This window comes from Triturus cristatus, chromosome 8 (genome assembly GCF_964204655.1).
Source record: "Triturus cristatus chromosome 8, aTriCri1.1, whole genome shotgun sequence".
NCBI lineage: Eukaryota > Metazoa > Chordata > Amphibia > Caudata > Salamandridae > Triturus > Triturus cristatus.
In genome coordinates, this window is record NC_140591.1 from 85636531 (window position 1) to 85663452 (window position 26922).

Sequence of the window (26922 nt, forward strand, 5' to 3'; positions counted from 1 at the left end):
TAATTTAACCAAGATGCACCTTCATCTCTTCATCAGTGTTGAAACCCACATGTATCTTTGTATTCAACTCTACAATATACCTTGACCCCAAGCTTCTCAGAGCCAATTCCCTAACACCCCCTCTGATTTTAGGTTCAAGACTGTCAATGCCAAAAAAGCTTAAAATATTATTATCCTGGTTGTGTACCTGTGCAAAGTGTCTGGCTACCGGATAATGCCTGTTCTCTTGTGTAATGGCCCTCATGTGTCCAGTACTCATTTCTTTACTGGATGGATGGTACTTCCAATTTACCAACGATTACAAGGACACATTAAGACATAAACTGTCAAATCTGAATTACAGTTGAGAAATTTCACAATCTCCCTCACCAATAAGGAGTGAATGTTAGTGTTGAGTGTCCCTGCTGTTTCTACATGCCTTACATTTCCTGGATGTGAAAAAACTCTTCTTCTTACTAGCAACCACATAGGTTTGCTCTGAATGTCATTAAAACTCAGCCGGTCTTTGAGAAAAACACCCCGTCTGTAGGTAATCGTGTTAGTACAGCCTTAAGGCTTACCTCACTGTGTAAAATCCCCCAATGTTTAGTTAGAATCTCCCTGACTTTTCTTGATTGGTTGTTAAATGTAGTAATGAATCTCATTACCCCACTACCTAAGTTCACATCAGTGGATAGTTTGGGAATGAGTAAATCTTGTCTCTGCACTTTCCTTGCTTTTTCCAAAGCTGTGTGAAGTATGTGTTCTGAGTAACCCCTCTCTCTGAATCTTTGGAGCATGATAGTGCTTACATGCAAGAACCTGCCATCTGTGCTGCAATTACTTCAGGTGCATAATAGCTCTCCATTGGGGATGCTCTGTAAGAGTGATTTGGGGTGGCTGCTGCAGGCATGGAGTAACGCATTGCCCTCTGTGTTCTTCCTATGTAAATTCGTAGTGATTGCATTGTTAATCACCCTTACATTAACATCAAGAAAGTCAATAGAGCTGTCATCAATAAATGCCTGCAAGCTGTTATTCCTGATGCCCAGTGCTCAAGTACAAGCGTCCCATGTCTAAGGTGATGAACAGGAAATCAGGCTCCCAGGGGAAACCACCAATTCTGCTTAAAAAATCTTTTTGTGTCCTGAATGTATGAAGGTAGTTAAAATATGAAGGGGCGTAAAAAGAAATCAACATATTTGAAAGTGTTCTCTAGGAGTGATCCTATTGAAGACACAATGGACGTACCCGGGGGATTGGTCAAATTTTTGTGGATTTTTGGGAGCAAATACAAAATCGAAATTTTGGGATGTTTACAGATTGCTATTCCTCCCACTCCAACAAGCCCCTTTCCCTCCCTTCCAGCAGTTAAGCAAAATAAATTTGATTATCTCTCACAATGACATCTTTCTGCACAACCTGATAGCAATCTGCATCCCCCAATTGTCTGTATCCCTCCAGGAGATACATCTCTTTTGACAGAATAGTAACATTTCCCCCTTTGTCTGACTGTCTGATGTCTATATTCATATCGAACTGTAAGCTCTTAATGGCCGCTCTTTCCTTCGGGCCCAGGTTATTACCCTTCCATTTAAACCTCAGACTCTTGTTGTTCTTGGTAAGTTGAATAGTTACAGCATCAAAAGCATGATAGGGTAAAATGGGCATAAACGTCGACTTAGCTCTAAACCCACTGAGACAATTGAAATCTAAATCAATATCAAGGTTGGCCAGATTGAGAAACTTATCGCCCACTGACTCCTAAATCAGCCAGTGTGTGTAGTAGATCTACATCACCAATTGTGAGTTTCCTGGGTTTATTGGGTCTATTCCAAGTAGGTACCATGGAGGGGGATTTTCTCTTTAAAGAATGCCATTTATACAACTTGAGTTTCCTAGTAAATTTGTGGAGTTCAATGTGGCACTGTGAAAAGTTGAAAGAGTTGATAGAGCAGAAGGAAAGACCTAATCTCAGGACCTTAAGTCCAGCACTAGTCAGAGCATGATCGGAAAGATTCACAACACTCTTACTTTGTTCCTTCATGCTCCTGGTTTCTGACCCCAATCCCTAATTCCTGCCAAACATTTCTTGGTCTGCTGGTGCTGGGTCAGGAGTGTTTGGTCCACCATCCTCTGAAATATCACTTTCAATTAGGGCGAGGCAGCCACCCACCTGTGATCAAAGTGACTTGTTAGCTGAAACGTGTTGGGAGCGTTGTGACGATCCTTGCACTTTCTGTGGATATTGGCATTAAATGTTCAGTGCAAGAATTAGTGGAGTGAGCGTATACTCGTGTACTTTATGCTGGCCGAGAGAGGTTGATATATATATATATACATATATATATATATATATAAATAAATAAATATATATATATATATATATATATATATATATATATATATATATATATATATATATATATATATATATATATATATATATATATATATATATATATATATATATATATATATATATTATCTACTGGCGGTCGCCAGTAGATAGTTATAGTTAGGACCGAGTTTCCATAGGAAATCTCAAAATTCTATTTTGAATAACTTTGGCGCCGGTTGACGAATCCTCGCGAAATTTGCAAAACTAATGGGGCGCTCCGCTCAGCTTCTACCCTGAAAGTCTCGGGGTGATTCGTCAAGCGGGGGCCGAGAAAAAGGGGGGGTCCCAAAACGCGTTTTCCCCATGCATTTTTCCATAGGACCTTTAGTCGCAGCTACAGCCCGAACGGCTGAACAGAATTACGTGAAATTTGGCAGAGAGGTAGCCATAAGGTCAAGGAAGTGCCTTTCGCAGGTCTGGTGTAAATCTGTTCAGTATTTCCTGAGAAAATAGCATTTAAAAGCATATCAATATCTATACGCGCGCAGGGGACGCGCACTGTGCAAGCCCTGTGCGCGCAACCTGCCGTGCGCGAGCGTAATTCTGATTGGTTGTTAGATGTCAGTAAACATTCGAATCGGTCGAAATCAGGAAGTGTCGGCCGCCATTTTGTCTGTCGCACTGAAAAGGAAAGGTGGAGAATGTGAATAGGGGGCAGAGTAGGGAGTTCTTGACCCCCTAGCCATTGTCAGGGGGTCACAGTAGGACCACGAAGGGCAAAAAAAAAGATTTTAATTTATTTTAAAAACATCGCGAGGTGCGCACACTCTGCGCGCAACCGAAAAAAAACATTAAACAAAATAGAAATAAAAATCAAGTTTAAGTGTTTAGATATTAGGTGGCTCTAAAAAGAGGCCTTGTGTTTATTGAGTGTTTTTCGGTACCTACAAGTAAGAACCGATGCAGAGTCTAAAGTTCAAGAGGAAGACTCTGTTCCCTTCATCATTGAAATGTACACCATCTCCTCTATAAATGTCTTGCATGTTGTAACGCAAGTTGTTGTGGTATATAGAACCCATACCATAGTCTCTGAGGAAAGCAGAAACAGACTTATTGACGTGCTTTCTTGCTTTGTCAATCTACGGACAAAATTGGTTGGACCAGTTCCACTTTTGCCTTTGGCATATATTAGAATATACAAAGGCAGTTTGTGGAAAAAGTGACATCAATTGCAGAAAGGTGTCCTTAATAAGCATTTCCAGACCTACCCCAGTTGAAGTGCCTAGGTAATTTCCACCACAGTGCACAATAATAAGGTTAGGCTGTGGGAGATGTAGAAAGGTTTTCACCAAAGGCACTAATTGGTGCCACTTTAATCCTCTCTGACCAATCCATTTAATGTCTACATTTGGCAAAGCAAGGTCTTTTACAATACCTCTTTTTTCTGCAAATTTTTCACTCCAGAAGACATAGCTATGACCTACAATCCACACTGTGAACATCTTTCAAGGAGAACAGGATGCACTCAGGTGGTGTCTTTCAGTAGAATGGCAATATGAAAAGAAAGACAGTTGAAAAATGGAGGCATACATACTTTTTTTTAAATAAAAAGAACTCATTGGCTGATTCAAACCATTTTACAGTTAAAATTAGGCTGTATGTTTACATTTTTAAAAGCATGTTTTGGATTGGTACAGAAAAATGTGTTCCCACTGAACATTACTTTGGATTTGCTGTTAGGTTTGAAAAGTCAAGCATCTTGCTCTTTGGATTTGAAACATTGTGTGCTGAACTTCTGACCTCTCTGCTCACACCAGTGTTCCATGACCTGTTGCTATGGTAGCAGGCAGAAGTCATGTTGGGGGAAGGGATGATTTGGAAAGGGGTTGAAAGTTGCAACCAATAGAAATGTGTGATTCCATTTGAAAAAATGTGGGAAGGACTGTGATTTTACATTAACATGTATATGTGTGAAAAAAGAGAGGGAAACATTGCCATTTACTGGTTGTGGTGAGAGGAGAGAGGTGTACAGCTCTGAGATTCTGGCTCTGATAATCTACTGTTTGAGTGCCAGATTTCTTTCTCAACTAACTAATTTTAAAGGTGAGTTATGAGTTTGAGAGGGGATGTATGTGATGATTTTTTATATAAATATTAGAATTGTCATTCTTCTTTTAAAGTTGTGTTTTACATTTTGTGTTTTAGGAGATATTTAACTGTCTTGAGCTTGTAAGATATTATGGAGTATGTCTTCACTGTAAGTTAAGGTGTAGTGGTATCACTGAGGAATACTGTGTTGTGCCTAGAATCACATCATGAGTCTGTCTGCACACAGGCTTTGTTGTCAGATATTTAATTTGTGTTGCTCTTGTTCTGTTAGCCTTGCACTCGCAGAAAAGGGGCAGTTTGTTTTCTTAAAGTGTGATGGTTAGCATTCAGCAGAAATCAGTTACTCACAAATGAGAGGCAAATGCAAACACATTTGAAAATAGCATGGTACATTTTCCTACCACTTTAAAAGTTGTGTTTTACATTTTATGTTAAGGAAGATATTTAAGTGCCTTGAACATGTTAGATATTATGGAGTATGTCTTCACCATAAGTTAAGGTGTACTGGTATGACCCAGGAATACTGTTTTCTGCCTAGAATCACACCATGAGACAGTGTGCACACAGGAATTGTTATCAGAGATTTAATTTGTGTTGGTCTTCCTCTATTACCCTTGCACTCGCAGGAAAGGGGCAGCTTGTTTTTTGTAACACATGGTCATGGTCTCAAGGAGCTGTTAGGACATGTGCTCTTTTCTGCTTGTCTAAAATATAAGAACAATGTCAGAGATTTAATTTGTGTTGCTGTTGTTCTGTAAAGCTTGCACTTTCAGGAAAGGGCCTGGTATCACCCAGGAATACTGTTTTGTGCCTAGAATCACACCATGAGACAGTGTGCACACAGGAATTGTTGTCAGAGATTTAATTTGTGTTGCTGTTGTTCTGTAAAACTTGCACTCGCAGGAAAAGGGCAGCTTGTTTTCTTAAAGTGTGATGGCTAGCACTCAGCAGAAATCATGATCTCACAAATGAGAGGCAAATGCTAACACATTTGAAATCAACAGGGTAGATTTTCCTTCCAATCTTGTAATGGGTGAGGTAGTTCCTACATGTACAAAACTCCAATTAACCTTTACCAAACATGTACTCTTACACACATATCTGCAGTCTTCATGCAGTTGTAAAAGTTTCCATGCAGATCTCTCTTGCAACTGACAATACACAGTCTCCAGAAACACACTCTTTGCACACATGCAGCAGCTTCTCCTACACTCCCATGCATAATACTCAGCTCTGTGTTGTGTTTCAGATAGCAGTGTATAATGCAAACACATTCAACGTCATCAAGGCTCATTTCCTTTGCTGAAGTCTAATCACTCACCCTGTAACACATGATCATGGTCTCAAGGAGCTGTTAGGACATGTGCTCTTTTTTGCTTGTCTAAAATATAAGGAAAATGTGTCAGGCTGTCACAGTAATTATCACTTGCTCTTCCACAGTACTAAATGTGCTTTCAAATTGCTAAAGGAAATATCGCTTTCTGACTAGAATCACACCATGAGTCTGTGTGCACACAGGAATTGTTGTCAGAGATTTAATTTGTGTTGCTGTTGTTCTGTAAAACTTGCACTTTCAGGAAAGGGCCAGCTTGTTTTCTTCAAATGTGTTGGTTAGCACTCAGCAGAAATCACTATCTCAAAAATGAGAGGCAAATGCTAACACATTTCAAATCAACAAGGTAGATTGTCCTTCCAATCTTGTAATGGGTGAGGTAGTTCCTACATGTTCAAAACTCCAATTAACCCTTACCACACATGTACTCTTACACACATATCTGCAGTGTTCATGCAGTTGCGCAAGTCTCCATGCAGATCTCTCTTGCAACTGACAATACACAGTCTCCAGAAACACACTCTTTGCACACATGCAGCAGCTTCTCCTACACTCCCATGCGCAATACTCAGCTCTGTGTTGTGTTTCAGATAGCAGTGTGTAACGCAAACACATTCAACGTCATCAAGGCTCATTTCCTTTGCTGTAGTCTAATCACTCACCCTGTAACACATGGTCATGGTCTCAAGGAGCTGTTAGGACATGTGCTCTTTTTTGCTTGTCTAAAATATACGGAAAATGTATCAGGCTGTCACAGTAATTATCACTTGCTCCTCCACAGTACTAAATGTGCTTTCAAATTGCCAAAGGAAATATCGCTTTCTACCTAGAATCACACCATGAGTCTGTGTGCACACAGGAATTGTTGTCAGAGAGTTAATTTGTGTTGCTGTTGTTCTGTAAAACTTGCACTTTCAGGAAAGGGCCAGCTTGTTTTCTTCAAATGTGTTGGTTAGCACTCAGCAGAAATCACTATCTCAAAAATGAGAGGCAAATGCTAACACATTTCAAATCAACAAGGTAGATTTTCCATCAAATCTTGCAATGGCTGAGGTTGTTCCTACATGTTCAAAAGTCCAATTAACCCTTACCACACATCTACTCTTATACACATGTCTGCACTCTTCATGCAGTTGTGCAAGTTTCCATGCAGATCTCTCTTGCAACTGACAATACACAGTCTCCAGAAACACACTTTTTGCACACACGCAGCAGCTTCTCGTACACTCCCGTGCGTACTACTCAGCTGTATGTGGTGTTTCTGATAGCAGTGTGTATCGCAAACAGATTCAATGTCACCAAGGCTCATTTCCTTTGCTCTAGTCTAATCACTCACCCTGTAACACATGGTCATGGTCTCAAATAGCTGTAAGGACATGTGCTCTTTTCTGCTTCTCTAAAATATAAGAAAAATGTGTCAGGCTGTCACAGTAATTATCACTTGCTCCTCCACAGTAGTAAATGTGCTTTCAAATTGCCAATCAAATATCGTTTTCTGCCTAGAATCACACCATGAGTCTGTGTGCACACAGGAATTGTTGTCAGAGATTTAATTCATGTTTCTCTTGTTTTGTAAGACTTGGACTTGTACGAAAGGGTCAGCTCATGTGATAGGATTTGAAAAGCTCAAAAAAAATTGTAATGAATTAAAATTACATAAAGGTATTTTGTTTTAGTTTCTTGCAGGTATTGCTGAGCAACAGTGAAAAAATTTAAAGAGGCCTATAAAGTCAAGAAAGAGAAAAGAAAAGCAACAACAACTATATTTGAAGACAACTGGTAAAAAAAAATAGGAGGAGAAGCTCATGTTGGAAAACAGAAAAAGTCTTCTGGTAAGCAGACTAAAGAATTTTTACAAAATATCTTTAAAAAAAAAAATGATCGAAAGATAAATTCAAACAGTGTTTCAAGTACAAAACAACAACAGAGTCGACAGCAAAAACAAAATGCTAATGTAGACTCAGAAGTAAGAAAGAGTGACTTAACACAAAAAATAGATTTTAAAAACATTCGTCAAAAAATGTTTCAGAGAAGAGTGATGTTAAATTTGCTAAAGGATGTGAAAAAATATAAGAAGAAAACCAAATTTTATAAGAAAAAGAAATTTATTGAAAGTATTGTTACGAAGGCTTTAGAAATAAAAAAAAAACTATTCATTTTAATTTTGAACAGGATGCGTAGATTAGATAAATTAGTCAATGCAATGAAGTTACAAAGCAAAAGGAAAAGAGAAGTGAAAAAAAATACCTTTTGTAAAGTGTTCTCAGGAGAATGGAAGCATAGTTCAAGTACTGAACCATTTTTTAATGAAGAGAGTTATCTTCAAAGTAATAGTTTGTTGCATGCAGTTGACACCAATGGTAGAGCAGTTAAGGATGGTTGTGTAATGGAAAAGGAGAAAATGGTTCCAAGAAATGAGGAAGAAGTGATGGCTGATGAGGTTATGGGGAGACGTCCTAAAGCCCCAGTGTACACTTGGAATTGTAGTAGTATTTGTACTGTATGTCAGGAATCTATTGATAAATTACGTGACTTTCTAAGAGAATATAGTAAAAAGAGTGTTAAACAGAAGATTAAGGTGCTTCAAAGACTAGATCCATGCAGAGTGAGAGAGAATACTGGTTTGCAAGGACATTCTCTGGCTTGTCTATCTAGGAAAGTGTGTCAAAGTGTTTTTCACCATTTTAGGATGCTGGCTGTTCATCATACTGAAATGAGAAAGTTTGTGAGAACATTGTATTTTGCTAAAAGTCCAGCACTAAAGTTAAAAGAGTTGAATAATGCTCTGTTCCGTGGATCTGTATCAGATGTAGTGAAGGTTACTGATGAGATTCAGTTTTGTTACTTTAGTCCAGAACAAGAAAGTGCAGAAAATGACACAGTTATTGATGAAAATGTGGAAGAGAATGTAGAACTTACTGTTAGTAAAAGTTTTGAAGATGAAATGACAAAATTTACTATCATCTCTAATGAAAGACCAAATATTACTTGTATTTGTTGCCGGAGAAGCCATTATAAAATTCAAACAAGGAATGTTGATCTGTATAAAAAAAGTGAAAATGAAGATAATTATAAGTGGAAAGATTTTGCAACATATATATTTCTGGAAAATTGTTTTGAATTGGGTGAAGATCAGCGTATTTGTAAATACTGTTATAACAAGTTAGAAGAAAATAGAATGCCAGCAAGAGCTGTACATAATAAATTAGAATTGGTTGATATTCCTCCAGAACTTTCTGATTTAAATACGTATGAGTCTATACTCATTCAATGTGTCCATCCGTTTCAGACCATAGTGCGTATGGAGCCAAAAACAGGTAAATTACCTCCTTCGGATTTACAAAGAGGTTTAAAAGGAAGAGTTGTCTATTTGCCATTGGATTTGAAAAAAAATATGGAAACAATTGATGCAGATACTTTGGAAACTGAACCATTAGTTATTCTGGTTAATGGTGTACCTACAAAGAATAAGAAAATTTGGCAGGAGCTGGTGGATGTACGAAAAGTACAAAGAGCAAATTTGTATTTGAAAAAAAATAATAAATGGTATGAAGCCATTTATATGGATGAAGATGAAGAAGAAATACTAGAAGAGACAGGAATACCAACTGGGCAAATTGAAAAAGTGGATAAGTCAAAAGAAGAAGAAATTTATGAACATTTCAGCATACATCCTCTTCATTCTAAAGAAGTTATGGGAAACGCTATTGATCTGTTTCAGATGAAGAAAGCAAAAGGAACTCCTGTGAGTGTATGGGAGGAGAGCTTGGAAGCTCGTTGTTTTTCCCAACTGTTTCCTACAGGAGAAGGTGGACGATATGATGAACGTCCAGTACAGATTCCTGCTTCGGAGTATCGGACTACAAGATTATATGCAGGAGATCCCAGATTTCGTCAAAGTATTCCTTATTTGTTCCATCTTTTATTTGAACGTGACTTGTCTGCACTATCTTATGCAGTAAATCACATTTTGAAAACTGGAGTACATCTACATAATGTGTCAGCAAAGGACTTTATCAACAAAGTGCAACAGCGAGATGATCATTTGGAATCTCAATTGATCAATTTGATGGCTTGTCAGCGTGGGACTAATGAATATTGGTACCGACGCCATGGAGAATTGAAGTGTAGGTTACGGAATTTAGGAATTCCTACATGGTTCCTTACCCTAAGCTGTGCTGAGTACGCTTGGGATGATCTTCTAGATTTTCTTCGAGAGGCAAATTCAAACATTAAAAACATACAATACAAGACAGCAGGAGAATTGTGCTCATTGGATCCGGTTAATGTTTGCAGATATTTTAATCATAGATTTGAGGCTATGATGTCCTTCATCTGCAATAAAAAAAATCCACCTCTTGGAGAAGTTGTGGATTTCTTTTGGAGAAATGAATACCAAGCAAGAGGTGCTCCTCACATTCATATGCTGTTGTGGATCAAGGATGCCCCAAAATTGGGAACAGATGTTGATGAAGCAGTTTTATCTTTCATTGAAGGATATGCAACATGTGCTATACCTAAAAGCACAGAAGAGAAAAACTTAAAAGAGAAAGTTTTACGTTTCCAAAGTCATCGGTGTGGAAAATACTGTCGACAAAAGTACAATGGTAAAGATAAATTCTACACAAAATGTCGATTTGGATTTCCACGACCTGTTCTTTCAAAAGGAAGAGTAAACAGTTTTATGTCAGCTGTGCGACATACTATTACAAGAAAATCGCCTAAGAGTACCTACAACCTAAGAAGAAAAGAAGAGTCAAAATATATAAATGACTACAACCCAGTCATTTTATCCATGTGGAATGCTAACATGGATATACAGTATGTGGCTGACAATTCTATTGCTGTTGCTCGGTATGTCACATCTTACATCACTAAATCTGAGAAAACGGAATTGAAGGAAATGTGGGAAGAGATTTCTCACGAGAAGACTGTCAGTAAGAAGCTATACAGTTTCAGTTTAAAGATGTTATCGCATTGAGAAATTGGATCCTACGAATGCTCAGATAGGTTATCATCTGCAAGTCTGTACTCGAAATCCAGAAGAATAATTTGGGTAAGTTTAGGCCTTGCAGGAATGGGAAATCGGGTACTGAAATCTATTCGAGAAATTGAATATTTAGCAGAGTTCGAACCAGAAAGTACAGACATTTTAAGAACAAACATGTTGGACACATATTACCCACAAAGAAGTCATCACCTTGAGAACATGTGTCTCTATGAAGTGCTGCAGAACTTCATTTTTAAACGGAATGCCACAGAAGATATCAACAATGGAAAATATAAAGTCAATGGTGAGGAAGGATGTTTGGTGAAGCAAACAAAAGGAAGTTTGATAAATCACCGGAAGCTGAGTTGCGACACTCCTGACAAAAAGGAATTTTACTACTTGGCACTTTTGCAGCTGTTTAAACCATGGCGTTCAGCGGACGAACTACTTGGAGAATTCCAGAGTTATGAAGATTCCTTCAATGCTAGCAAAGACAGCATAGAATGCAGTACTTTCACAACTTATATTCAAATGTTAAATGAAGAAATTGAACAAGAAGCAACAATTGCAGCTGAAGTAGCTAGAGACCGTTCTCAAGACAGTCAAAGTTCTGGGACATTCAGTCAAGATCCTCTAGGACAACCAATCGTAGAAAATGAAGCAGCAATAGCCATGAATGAAGTGGAAACAGCTATGAATCAAGCTCAGGAAGATTTAGTAGACTTAACATATTTGGAGCAGCAACTGAATGAAGAACAAAAACAAATTTATGAAGTAGTCAGGAAAAAAATTGATCACGGATTACTACATGAAAATAAAGAGTGCTCATGCACATCTTTTGAACCAATGAGAATGTATGTAAGTGGACAAGCAGGAACTGGAAAAAGTTTCTTAATTAATGTAATTAGAAGCTACCTACAGAAGAAAATGGATTCCATTTTGTCTAGTGTTGTTACTGCTCCAACTGGGTTAGCAGCGTATAACATAAAAGTAGTTACCTTACATCGTTTGCTAATGTTACCAGTAGAGCATGAGAACAAAATACAGTACCACAAACTAGCAGGAGAAGCATGCTTGGAAGTTTCAAGAGTATTGAAGAAAATGAAAGTACTCATTATTGAGGAGGTAAGCATGTTATCAAACTTAATGCTTGCCTTTGTGCATTTAAGAATGCAGCAAATTCTGAAGACAGACTATGACGTGTTATTTGGAGGAAAACACGTCATAGTTTTTGGGGATCTTTTGCAACTTACTCCAGTTAAAAGACAACCGGTATTCCATACACTTACACATGAAGACATGAAAAAGTTGTTAGGAAGTATAGGCAATGTAAATATTTGGACATATTTTGAGTATAAGGAACTCATTACCAATATGAGGCAAGCCAATGATGAGGACTATGCAAGTATTCTGAAAGATATAAGAATTGGACTACTCACAGAACATGGCAGAAAAGTATTACAGAGTTTATTGCTGAGTAATTTGTTTACAACAGAAGAAATAGTTCCAGAGAAAATATACAAGAAAATTGCTGAAAAAAATACTGTCATCTGCTTAATGCCAACACTACATGAATGCTCTGTATTCAATCAAGTACTTTTGAAATTGGAAAATGAAGAGATCATAAAACTGGAAGCTGTGGATAAAATTCAACATGAACGAATAACTATTATATTGACAGGCAAATTGGCTACTAAATTGGATTCTCTGGAGAAAAACATTTCAAAAACAGCTGGTTTGGAAAAGAATCTTTATGTGTGTATGAACTGTAGAGTAATTTTAAGACGTAATTTGGATGTAGAAAAAGGTTTAGTGAATGGAGCTATGGGTAAAGTTGTGGGTTTTGTAAAGTACCAGAAAAAAGATGGAATTGAATTCTTAAAAATAAAATTTGATCAGATTGAAGAGGTTAAAGTCATTAGTTGTTGTTCAGTTCGTTTTTTGCTAGTGAATGACTTATATGTACGTAGGAAGCAGTTTCCGATTTCTCTAGCATATGCTGTAACTATTCACAAGTCTCAAGGATTAACTGTTGATAGTGCTTTTGTAAACATTGGATCCACTGTGTTTAAAGAAGGTATGACATATGTTGCTTTGTCACGCGTGAAAACATTATCTGGTTTATTCATGATAGACTTTGATGACTCAAAAGTAAGTGCTGATGCAAACTGTGTAAAGGAGTATAATAGATTAAGAAGAAGCTATGCTCCTCATTTAGGTCAGTATCCTGTGTTTGAAAAACGTGTTGTTTGTCGGAAAAGGAGATTTGAGAATATCTGTAATGAGGATGTACAGAAGAGAAAACAAAAAGACAGTGATGTGACTGCAAGCAAAAAGAAAAAGGACAGTGTGGAAGAGGTTGTTGGTTGTCATTTTGAAAATAGCTCTGGTGTCAACTGCTACGCAAATGTTGTGCTGAATGTTGTATTTTATCTTGAAAGTTTGCAAGAGCAGATAATACTAAATCATGAAAAAAGATTCTGTTCTTTGCTGAGTCTCCTTTATGAGAAGCTGAGTAATGATAAAAATAAAATAGAAAGTGCTTCTGATGTTAGAAATCTTTTAGATGTATGTTCTGGATGTACACAGTTTACACAAAATGTCCAGCAAGATGCACAGGAATTCTTGATGTATATCCTGATGGTACTGGAAGATGAAGGTTTAGAAGTAGAAAATGTATTTGGTGTCTCTTATAAATGGGAACATTGTTGTGATAACTGTATGAACACAAGCAGTACTAATGTTGATTCTGAAAGGTTCATATATTTACCATTACCAGAAAGTAAAACAGTGACTTTTAGTAAATTAGTTAAAGATGCTAATAACAACATGGAATGTTCTGAATGTAAATCTGAAATGTTGTCAACGTTATTTTTAAAGAAATATGGACAGTATGTAATTTTAATGGTACAACATTGTAGAGCTGATGGAACAAAATTGGAAACTTTACTAAAGAAGTTTGTTGGTAATCAATTATCTATATCTGGAAAAACTTTTGTAGCAGTTGCAATAATTTTTCATGACGGTCCTTCTATAACTTCTGGTCATTACACAGTTTATCTTAAATGTGAAAAAGGATGGACACTGTGTAATGATTCTCAATTGATTTTCAAGCAACGTTTGCCTTATGATTTACCCAATTGTTACTTAATTTTTCTGAAACCCAAATTTTAAATACTAAATTCAGCATCTGAAGAAAGCATTATTTAAATTTTAAATGATTAAAATTGAATATTTCACTCAAAAAGGATTTTAAACTTACCATTTGGCCTCAAGGAAAGGTAAAACAAACAATTGTGGACTTCTTTGACAGATATTATTTTGGAAAATGTTCTTTTGCAACAAGGTTTACAGACGTTATTTCTTGAAAATTGTTATTGTACTTAAAAGGTATTTTTGACATTTCTATTAAGGTACGTTTTAGTGAGGATACATTTAGGGCTTTTTTTTTGCCCGCTGTTAAATGATGAATACAATTGATTTCACTATTTTCAGTGAAAATCAAGACATTCTGAAAACAGAAAAAAAGGGCAAAAAATTGCTTTGCTAAATATGAAAAAACATGTACTGTTTAATAAAATGTATTGTTGAATATTAATACTTTTTTTCTTTTTTTCAGAACTAGAAAGAAAATTTAGAAAATGTAATTCAGTTTCCTTGCAATTAAATAAAAACATGTATTTCTAAATAAGTTACTTTGATGGTCAGGTAAGTTTAAAATATCTGTATGTGTCACTGCTTTCGTTTCATGCTTCCTTTTCTTCACCTCTCCTTACTCTGCTTTTCTCATTTCTCTTCTCACTCTCTCTTCCTGCTTTACTACTCTTTTGTAACTCCCTCACTCCTTCTCTACTACTCCCCTACCTTTACTACCTCCATCACTAATTTTTCATCCATGTTTCTTTCTCTGTATCCATATGTCTTAGTCTTTTTAACTGCCTTACTCCTTCTCAGTTGTTTGCTTTCTGTCTCCGTATCTGTCACTCTCTGTTTGTCTGTTTTACCCTTAACTTCCTTAATATCTCTGGGGCAGATTTACAAGCCACCTGCACCACCACTACGTCACTTTTCTTGACGTACTAGTGGCGCAGGGTGCTCCTCCATATTTACAAGGAGAGGATAAGCCACTCTGTGTGTCTTTTCCTCTCCTTGTAAATATAGCCAATTCAAACGCAGCACTAAAATGAGCTATTATCTTTTTTGATAGGTTTAGGGTACCTATACGTAAGTACTGATGCAGAGTTTAAAGTTTAATAGGAAGAGTCTTTTCCCTTCATCTCTGAAATGTACACCGTCTCTTTTTTAATTACTTTGCCACTCCCCTCTCTTTGTCAGGGAGTCCCTGAAGGTTTACTAAAGTTGAAAAAAAAGATTATTTTTTTTAAAAAACATCATTGGGTGCGCGCACCCTGCGCGCACCCCAAAAAACAAATTGACAAATAGATTCAAAAAACAAGATTTTGTGTTTAGATTTTAGGTGGCTCTAAAAAGAGCCCTTGAGTTAATGTAGGGACACAGGAAGAGAAAAACGAAAAAAAAAAATAACAAAACTATGGCCCACTGCAAAAGTGCTCCTCAAATTTTCTCTGAATGAGATCAACACTGCTCTCACCCATAGTAATAAGAGTACCACAATCCATGCAGCATGTACTCATCCTCCCAAAACAAGGACGAATATCCAGAGGTGTGTAAGAAGGTGAAGGCAGCATCGCAGAAGAAGTGCTCGGCTGAGCTGCCAAAGATGTGCTCGGCTGAGCTGCTGCAGATGTCGTCGGCTGAGCAGGTGGAGGGTTTGCTCCAGAAGCTTGACGAAAAGTCACAGGATGCATTTTCTCAACGTGCCTCAACATTGTGTGAATACTAAAAGAGTACTTCTTATTAGCATTCCCACGTGATAAGGTGCGCTGACAAAGTATGCAGGTGACTTTTGGTGCATTCACCTTCTTTTGTCCCTCAGGAAAAGTGAAAAACTGCCATATAAAGGAGTCTTTCTGCTTCCTCTGCCTCTGTCTCTCAAGAGTGTCCTGTTCACTCTCAGAAGGTGGCTGGTGCTCTGCCATTGTCTCACAAAAACAGAGTAGCTCCTTCTCCAAGGGAATCAGAACTAACAATGAGCGGATTGGGTGTGATTTTGGAAGAATCTGGAACTGAAAGTACTTTGAACCAATGAAAAGTGATGTTTCTTGATCACATGACTTGCCATGAGGGGATTGGGTGTGGTGTTGAAACAATCTGAAACTGAAAGTAATGAAAACCAATTAAAAGTGTTGTTTTATTAATCACAGAACCCGAGGTGCGCGCACGGAGCAAGCTCAGAGCGCGCACGGTGCAATTACGCACGCGCATGCGCATAAGTATTATGCGTGTACGTAACGCGCATACGCAGCACGCGCGCATGCGCGAACGTCAGCGTGCGTACTCCGCGCGTATGCGCGAGTGTAGCACGCGGAGCACGTACGACGCACGCAAGCGTACGTACGCATGCGTACTGAGTGCGCGCTGCGAGCGCGTTCTAAAACGTACGTATGCATACGTATATAACGTACGCATGCGTACACAAAAAACGTACGCGTACTAAAACGTATGTATGCGTACGTAGATAACGTACGCAGGCGTACATGAAAAACGTACGCATGCGTACTAGGTGCGCACTCAGTGCGCACACCCTAAAAAATTATAGAAAAAAAAAAGAAATAAAGTGGACATAAGTTAATAGAACATATTAACAATGCTGTTCAACTACACCAAATTAAAGGATACAGATAATTTATAAATGTATACATAGGGAAATTTTTGTAAAAGAAATATATAAAAAATATATTAAAAAATTCTAAAATTAGCATTTAAAAAACCTTTGAAATTCACTGAAAAGCCATAGGTTTCACACACGTTATAGTTAGGAATTAGCATTTAATGTTTAATATATATATAGGGAAAGGCCTGTGTGAAACCTATGGTTTTTTCAGTGAATATATATATATATATTCACTAAAAAAAACATAGGTTTCACACAAGTTATAGTTAGCTGTACATTTCACTCGTAAAAAACCAATGAAATTCCACGTTATAGTTAGATCAGGTAACTATAACTTGCGCGACCGCAATGCACTGCTGATGACGTCACATATTACATCACTTATGACATGGTCAGTGACATCACTCATGACATCAATGATGACATCTGAAATGACACATTGTGCATTGCGGTCGCGCAAGTTATAGTTACCTGATCTAACTATAACGTGGAATTTCATTGGTTTTTTACGAGTGAAATGTACAGCTAACTATAACTTGTGTGAAACCTATGGTTTTTTTAGTGAATTTGTAAGGTTTTTTAAATGCTAATTCCTAACTATAACGTGTGTGAAACCTATGGTTTTTTCAGTGAATTTGTACGGTTTTTTAAATGCTAAGTTATGTATTTATTTTTAATTTTTGCGCGCACGGTGCGCTTCGCGCCCCGAGCGCCCACGTTGCGCATTTCGTACCGTGCACGCCTCTCCATTTTTTACAAAATATCAATAGTTTTTTTCTCCCTTGGGGGTCCTTAGATTTATATATTAAATGTGATTCTTAATTCTATTTTTATTTATTTTTTTTTTTTAACCGTACGCGCACGGTAAGCTTACCGTACGCGCACTGCGCGATTTTTAAAAAAAATTATTACATTTATTTTTCATACTTTTTGGTCCTTCGTGAACCCCCTGACGAACGCTAGGAGGTCTGCAACTCTCTTCGTTGCCCCCTTTTCATGTTATCAACCTTTGTTTTTCAGTGCAAGAGACAGAAAATGGCGGCCGATACTTTCTGATTTCGACCGATTCGAATGTTTACAGTCATGTAACCACCAATCAGAATTGAGCTCGCGCACGGCACCGTACGCGTACGGTAAGCTTACCGTAAGCGCACGGAACGCACTTACAGATATATATATTGATTTAAATGCTATTTTCTCAGGACCTACTGAACAGATTTACACCAGACCTGCAAAAGGCACATCCCTGACCTGAGGACTACCTCTCTGCCCAATTTCAAGTAATTCTGTTCAGCCGTTCGGGCTGTAGCTCGGACTAAAGGTCCTATGGGAAAATGCATGGGGAAAACGCGTTTTGGGACCCCCCTTTTTTCTCAGCCCCCGCTTGACGAATCTCCCCGAGACTTTCAGGGTAGGAGCGGAGCGTAGCGCCCCATTAGTTTTGAAAAATTCGCGAGGATTCGTCAACCGGCGCAAAAGTTATTCCAAATAGAATGTTGCGGATTTCCTATGGAAACACGGTCCTAACTATAACTATCTACTGGCGACCGCCAGTAGATAATATATATATATATATATTTTTATATATATATATATATATATATATATATATATATATTGCACAAAGAAATGTTTGTAAACATGTAAACATTTTCACGGGGAATGCTCTTTCTATGTCTATTATCACGTGCAATCTATGAACCTATCACTAAGCACAATGTCACTTTAAAAATGTGATCGCTGTAAAAAAACGTTACCATGTGATCAAGACTCGAAGGAGTTGAAACGCGTTATGGCGGCATCGAAGAGATAAACACGAAATGATTTGCACCAAGTCTGTGGTCCGTGTCCGTGTGTAGCTGACAAAGGCTGAGACGCTGCGGATTCGTCCATATTTGAACCGGGAGGTTTCACCCGACTCTACACGGGCCCCCGCTACACCAAAGGTCGACAACACAAAAGAAACCACATCCGGAGCTTTCGGCAAAGGAAATAGAGAAGTCCGGCAGGACTAGGAGTGTCAGACCCCCCTTCAACGCGGAAACACAGCAACGCCAAGAGCCGAGCGGAAATCGGTAAACGCTGGGTCGGAGGACGCGGTGGAAACTGAGAGATGCAAGGTAGGCGAGTGATAGCGTTTATAAGGGGTTAGCGGTTTGCCACACACGCAACGAGGTAGAACAAGTAAAGCATACTTAAAACCTCAGAACGCGTGTGTAAAACATCACAATCATGATGTCCGGAGACACGTTAAGAGACAGAGAAGCGGCAGCGCTGGGATTGTTCAGTGATGCAACTGTTGCTAAAGTGTTACCACAGTCACACAAGGAGGATAGCAACATAAGTAACAATACTCTGAAGGATAAGTTTAAACAGTTGGAGAAACATATGCGCCAGGAACAAAGCAAGTGGTGGGAAACAAAGTCTTTGCAAGGATACATTGATGTAGGGCGCATACCTCGTGGTCTGAGAATATTCATAGCTCCAAGCTACGAAAATCCAAACCCAAAAATGATGCAGGAATGGGCACAGTGCAATTTAGAGTCATCCAGAAATTTAGTTTTGATTTTGATCAAATATGCGGAAATTGATCGTGCTACTCTTTTGGAACAAATAGACAAACTAAATGAGGAGATTGGAAACTATGAAAAGACAGAGACAAACCAATAGCAAATTGAAAAGTCACGCAAAGAAATGATGACACGCCTCAAAAAAGAAGAAGACAAAATAAAAGACAGAAAGGCCTACAAGTTTATAAGAGACAAAAATGATTACGAATTGGGACAGATTTTTACCTTTTCAAGGAAATACGACACAATACGACGTACTAAAGTAAATGTAAAGGATGGCCAAAGAAAGGATACATTAACGGGTGACAAGCAAACAGTTCTAACATCCAATTCGGATCTAAGCTCTGCCATCGACAGTGGTTCTGATTCTGAATTAAGGAACAAAACAGCATGTACATCCGATCCAATACCTGAACCAGGTGATGAAATTAATTTTTTATGCATGGACAGATGACAAACACTACGTCCAAGAGTTCAACCGACCGGAAATCAAGAAATTACAAATGCAGGCAGAGGTGCAAAGCGCGACTTCGGACCATCAAATCCCAGGGGGCAAGCCAGGGGAAGATGGACACGAAAGTAACAACAGAGAATGGAACAAGTCAAACCATCATCAATTTGGCAAATATCAATTTATCCAAAGCGGAAGAACAAATCTTAAGCCTGGGTCTATCATTCTGTCCGGAAAGTAATTTCAATTACTCAAGAACTAGGATGGACATCTACAGATGCATAAGAAAATTGAAACTCAAAAAACATTTCTTGATAAAAGCCAAAGAAAAAGAAAAAACAAGAGATTATGTCAATATAGAGAATCCAGTCATGGTGGAGGAAGCAAGTACAAGACAGAACATAACCAATCAGGAAGCATCACTATTGGATACTTTGAATATCTTGTGGTCGGAAAACAACACACAAATGGACCATGATGCAACAATGGAGATTGATGACAACAGCAAGGCGGGGAGAGCACCAATCCCATCACCATTCAAAGCTAAATCCACATTTACACCGATCAGTCAAAGAGATTCTATTGATGTCTTCAATGAACATTTAATTGGCGCTATTAAGAAACTACATCACAAGACACTAAACGAGAAGACAAAATACAACAAAAGATTAACAGAATACCATAAACTCATGTCAAAACTCAAAAATGACTCCTCCATAGTCATTAGAAATGCGAACAAGGGGGGCAACATCGTCATTTGGAACAAGACAGAGTATCTAAAAGAGGCGTTGTCACAACTTAATAATATTGATTGTTATACGAGGGTGAATGGAATAGACCTGAAAAGAATATATCAACATTATTATACAAAACTATTATCCTGAAAGACCAAGGATCTAATAACCAAAGAAGAATATAACTTCTTAAAAAATGACTATCCGGTTACACCTTCAATGTATTTTATTCCTAAAATACACAAGGACAAGAACAAACCACCCGGTAGACCAATCATATCGGCTCGTGAGAGTTTGCTGGAACATACCTCACAATATGTGGATTTTTACTTACAAAGCCATGTGCAAGGTTTAGCCTCATATGTAAGGGACACAAGTGACTTTTTATACAAACTTAAAGATGTGAAATGGCAGGAGGACTATTTGATGATGGCATTAGATGTTACATCACTCTATACGAGTATCAAACATAATGATGGATTAGAAGCACTCCGGTACTATTTAAAATCCGATACATCTGAATTGACAGATCACAGCAATATGCTTATAGAATAGGTCGAATTTTGCTTGACAAATAATGTTTTTATGTTTAACAACTTGCATTTTCAGCAAATAACGGGAGTAGCCATGGGAGCCAGCTTCTCCCCCAGCTACGCTTGTTTACACATGGGCAGGTGGGAGGAGCTGGTTCTAGTTAAAGAATTCAATGAAATCATGAAAAAGAATATTATTATTTGGCTACGTTTTATTGACGACCTTTTTATCATATGGAAGGGTACTGAACAAGAGGCACAGAACTTTATAAACTTGATCAATAATAATAATCTGAATTTATAATTTACAGGCATTATCAACAATACATCTGTAAATTTTCTTGATACTAATATATACATTGACAATAGCACAATCCAAACAAAACTATATCGCAAAAAGACAGCGGGAAATTCAACATTACATAGTTCTAGTGCCCATCGCCGACATCTGATCAACAGCATCCCCTATGGGGAAATGCTTAGACTAAGGAGAATTAACAGCAATGAGAGTGCTCTAAAACAAGCACAAGACCAAGCAAAAAATAGATTCCTAGCCAGAGGTTACTCACGTAAAACAATAGAAGGGGCCATTGACAAATCCATGAACAAGGATCGTTTTGATCTAATCAAACCTAAATCAAAGGGACAACAGTCATCATTAGCTAATTATACCGAGGATGACACTAAAAAGGAATTTCGGATTATTATTGATTATAACAAACAACATAAAGAGTTGCGTAAGATTATTACGAGTAACTGGCTCCTGATATTACGTGACCCAATACTGGGACAGTCCCTGTCCAGAAAAGTGTCTATCACATACAAAAGAGCAACATCAATGAAGGATAAACTGGTATCAACAACTCCTGAAGTAATTGAAACTTGCAATTGGCTTAAATCTCAAAATGGATTTTATAAATGTAAAACATGCAAGGCATGCCAATTTGGTGTAAACAAGATGTCATACATAACACCATTTAGCAAGTAGGAAATCAAAATAAAAAAACTACTTACATGCAAGACAGAGTATGTTATATATGTTCTAATATGTCCTTGTGAGCTACAATACATTGGCAGCACTAAGCTACAATCTCACAAACGGATTTTACAGCACATTAGAGCTATAAACAATCATGACAATACATACCCTGTAGCCAGACATTTCCGAGAGTATCATAATTCCAGAAGTCAAGATCTAAAATTCTATCTAATAGACTCAGTACCTCCAAGCAGACGTGGGGGCAACAGGGAAGCAAAGCTGAGAAAACTAGAAACACACTATATTCTGGAATTAGATACAAAAACCCCAGGTGGTCTTAACATTACGGAAGATTTATATACTTGCATATAAAAAAATGTTTACACAACTTGCATGTTTTTATGTTTATATTTAATTTTAATATCAGCAATATATTTTGGGAATTTTAAATATAAGAGCTTTTATGGGGAATTTTATATCTCTTTTATGTGTATATATATTTATATATTTATTTATGTGTTTATATATTAAGGCATTATTTTGCACCACATATTTGAGATGTATGCTCCACATAAAAAACCCAATCGAGCCATTTATGATTTAAATTTCTCACTGATACTAATCCATACAATCTTGGCATACATACCATTGACTGAAAATAACTGCAACAATTGAGACAGATAAAGGTATCTGTACAAAGCAACAATTTAAAATAGTTTTATACAAAAAAAACATGAAAATTACAAAGGACATTAATAGTAATATTTGCATCAAATAAAGGACATTTTATGGAGTACATTAGTTTTATTATAAGTTTTATTTTAGTATTTGCACTTTGCACGGATTCAGCACAAATTTGCACATTAAGGAATACTGGTACCCATTCCCCCCAAAAAATCTTTGGTACCAATTCACATCATGCTCACATGAGCAATGTAGAAAAATAAAACATTATGAATGAATAATGCTCTGCACCCTATCGCATTTAAGCGATGAACGAAAGATATGATTTATAATGAAAATAACGAATTTAAATCAGTACGACGCTAATGAAAGTAGTATTTCGCACTATGACAATAGGAGTTACAATATAGTCAAACAACTGCGACATTGGATGGTTAGCAATTGCGGTTCATTTATATTTATATTTAATATATGATGAGACAGTTCCGATAAATTGCATTTATGCATGAACTTATTACTGCGCTCAACGCGATCATCATATGTGCTTTATTTACTTATTGTATTGTAAGAGGAAATGGTACAGAAAATTTGCATTTACGCATGGTATTATTTGCACAAAGAAATGTTTGTAAACATGTAAACATTTTCACGGGGAATGCTCTTTCTATGTCTATTATCACGTGTAATCTATGAACCTATCACTAAGCACAACGTCACTTTAAAAATGCGATTGCTGTAAAAAAACGTTACCATGTGATCAAGACTCGAAGGAGTTGAAATGCGTTATGGCGGCATCGAAGAAATAAACACAAAATAATTGGCACCAAGTCTCTCGTCCGTGTCCGTGTGTAGCTGACAAAGGCTGAGACGTAGATAGATAGATAGATAGATAGATAGATAGATAGATAGATAGATAGATAGATAGATAGATAGATAGATAGATAGATAGATAGATAGATAGATAGATAGATAGATAGATAGATAGATAGATAGAGTGTCATGGGTACTTGTTTTAATACAAGACTTTCAACCCCAACCAGAATGCAAAAGGTTACATCTGTGCAGTATGGAAAAATTACATTGAAGAGACACCGGAACTATTAGGAAAGTTGAATCCCTCTGTAAAGCAATTGTTACATGCATTTTGTGAGACAGTAAAAAGTGTTGTCTTATGTAAATGTTGCTGTACTGTAGTAATATACGTGTAAATATGCATTTAGTAGTACAATTGCTGTACATCTTGTTACTGGACCCATTTATTTTCCTAGCCAGGTATTATTTTCTCTCTCTGCCCCCCTTCCCGCTCCTATCTCCTTTGTGCCCCTCCCTCCACCGTATCTTCTACACCTTTCCAAAGGGCCACAGTGGCCTCTGCACAAGGCTTTGCAGATCATTCCATTCCTCTAACCCAGTGGTTCTCAACTTGTGGTCTGAGGACCCCTCGGGATCCACAAGGCCTACTCAGGGGGTCCTCCACCACTGTTTTACAAAATTAAATAATGATAAAATTAATCCATTCAAATTTAAAAAGTACACTCAAAGAAGGAAGTAACAATGAATATTTGAAAGCTTTTTCTACATTTGATTGTGAATTACACAAAATATTAAAAATATATCTGCGCATTTGTTTGGTGTATACTTGTTTTTGCATTTTTGTCTATTGTTTTGAGGTTGAAATCATAGAAATTGCTTAGGCCGTGGTCCCCTTCTTTCAATGATGACTCGGCGAAGGTCCTCCGGTTCCAGTAATGATTCAGTGGGGGTCCACAGAAGTCAGAAGGTTAAGAACCGCGGTTCTAGAGTGCTGTCCATGCCTCACTGCCTGCCTGCGGCAGAGAGTCGGGAGGGGTGACCATGGAATGCCCTGCTTGCCAGTACCCCTGGGCTTGTATCCATCGAGCCCACCTTTTGCTTCTTTCACTCCGCACCGTTGAGTCGCACCGGGTGGCTTCCTCCAAACCCAGCCACCACTGTCAATGCAGGGCGCTGGTACCCCGCCACCAGGCTCCCGCCCCTCCACTGTCAGGCTAATAGATGACTCCATGTCATCAGGGCGCCGGGAGCACCACCATCATGCTCCCGCCCCTCCACTGTCAGGCTAACAGACGACTCCATGTCATCTGGGCGCCGGGAGCACCACCACCATGCTCCCGCCCCTCCACTGTCCGGCTAACAGACAACTCCATGTCATCAGGGCGTCGGTACCCCCACCATGCTCCCGCCCCTCCACTGTCAGGCTAACAGATGACTCCATGTCATCAGGGCGCCGGGAGCACAACCACCATGCTCCCGCCCCTCCACTGTCAGGCTAACAGACGACTCCATGTCATCAGGGCGCCGGTACCACCACCACCATGCTCCCGCCCCTCTACTGTCAGGCTAACAGACGACTCCATGTCATCAGGGCGCCATTTCCTAGCCCTGGGCTTTCCTTTAACAATCTAAATGTTGCAGTGATGGTTTGCTTTGGAGTTTGGTGATGCTGACAGTCATCAGTTGTGAATGGATCTGGACGTTTGAGGTGTATCAGCCAGCATAGTCATGCATGGTGCACTCACACAATAAACACTTTTATTCCCTCTTGCAAGGCCTGCATTTAAAGCTAGTGTATGTTTCTCTTAATTGCCTTGTATGTTCAGGCCCCTCATATGAACACCAGATTAAGGTTGTCTCTGTAGACTCCATAGTCTGAGGACCTGAGCAGCCTCGTGTATACACAAAGTATAACAATGACGCGTCTGAGGATGGTTTGACACTCAATGTGCCGTAGCTGTGTTGTGTCTTTCAGTTACTTCTGCCTTCTCTAATTTAAACTCCTGTTTTATCGTCCCTTTTTCTCCTGCTCTGTTTCTCCACCACCTGACACATTGCATCATTTAATGTCTGTATTCTATTTTTAACTTTTGTTTGCCTTCAAACCTCCATTTCCCGCCAATATCATTCCCTTTTCTATGTGGCTCTCTTTCACTTTCTAAATCCTTCGCCCCTCTATTGATCTCTGCCTCCTTACTTCTCTTCACCTGCCCCTCTCTCTTCACCTACTGGCCATCCTGCGTTCTCATCACTCCTTAACAACCTCAATTTTTCCTCTTCCTCTGTTTCCCTCTTCCGTTTCCCCTCTGTGTCTATTTCTCGTGCTGGGTTTTGCCTCTTATTCTTTCCTCTATTATTTTCACTTGGCGCTCACATCTCTTTTGCTTCTGTCATTCTATATCTCTTGTCCTCTTCACTCTGTGTCCGCCTTTCTTCTCTTCTTCCTCCCCTCCTGGCTGGTTTTTTTTAGCACTGTCTCACTCCTCTCATTTTCTCTGGATTAATTTTTTTCACATTCTCCTTCCCACTAATGTTTATCAATCTTGCCTTGTCTGGTCTCTTTGCCTCCACCCGCTTGGGCTGTACTCATGTGGTCACCCCATCCCATCCCACTCCTCTTCCCTCTGTTCCTCTGGGTCACCCCTCAGGTACACCGCGGTGATCATGCCAGTGCAGTACAACACCGGGGAGACCTCTTGCAGGCGCGTCTCCCTCATGATTCTGACTGTCTGGGTCTTGTCTTTCGCAGTCTCCTGCCCACTCCTGTTTGGATTCAACACCACAGGTATGCGCCATCCGAACACGCTACGCCTCTAATCTGTTTTGTTTCTGAGCGCATGCGTGTGGGGGGGTGTGTGTCTTACTATCTTTGTAGGGACTTAGGTATGACAACACACTCACACTGTGGGGACTTGAATGCACTGTGTGGAGTTGATTTTGAACCCAAATCCCCACAATGCAATATCCTCCAAATGTTAAAAAATGACTTTCCATACGTCTGTGCCAATTTTGAAAACTTTTTAAAAATTGACCTTGTGGGGACCTGTATTTCATCATGTGTGTCTATGTTGTTGCTCAAGTCTGCCCCTGTAGACAGGAGGCAGTGCTGCAGCCTTAAACACACCAAGCTGTCTAAACACACTTTATGAGAGAAGCAGACAAGACAATCGGTCCAAAGGTAAACGATGTACCTTTCAGAACACATTTCACTGAAAACCAATGCTTTTTCAGTGTAGCATTTACTCTGTTTCTTAAATTATCAATTAAATGCAGATAATGACTTTGCATGTTTATATAACAAAAGTCTTTATTTTAGCCTCATAAAAAGCACAGCATTAACAATTTAATATTTTTTTTACTTTTACCACTACTTGACATAGTAAGAATTTCAAAAGTAAAAGGGATTCATTGTTGCAATGTAATTGTTGACTGCAGATATATTGCGTGACCGCAGCACTGCAGGCCACAACATAGAAAAGTATGACTTTTGCAGCTGAACAGTTGCATCGCTTGCTGCCCTCATTTACATTTAGACTTTATTGTGGGGAAGTACTTTTTCTGTAACTGATATCTTTACAGGACTCATACCTGAGGAGCAATGCCCATCAGTATTCCAGTACTGTTAACTCACTGCTCACATACAGCCTGTCA

General features: G+C 38.5%; 1 protein-coding gene across 1 annotated transcript in view; it reads left to right on the top strand.

Moving 5' to 3' along the window:
* Positions 1-26922, top strand: part of DRD3 (dopamine receptor D3) — a 1045748-nt gene that overhangs the window by 654427 nt on the left and 364399 nt on the right. The window contains exon 4 of the mRNA XM_085621058.1: positions 25920-26056. Within this exon, the coding sequence (XP_085477184.1) occupies positions 25920-26056 (137 nt within the window). The remainder of the gene's footprint in view (positions 1-25919; positions 26057-26922) is intronic.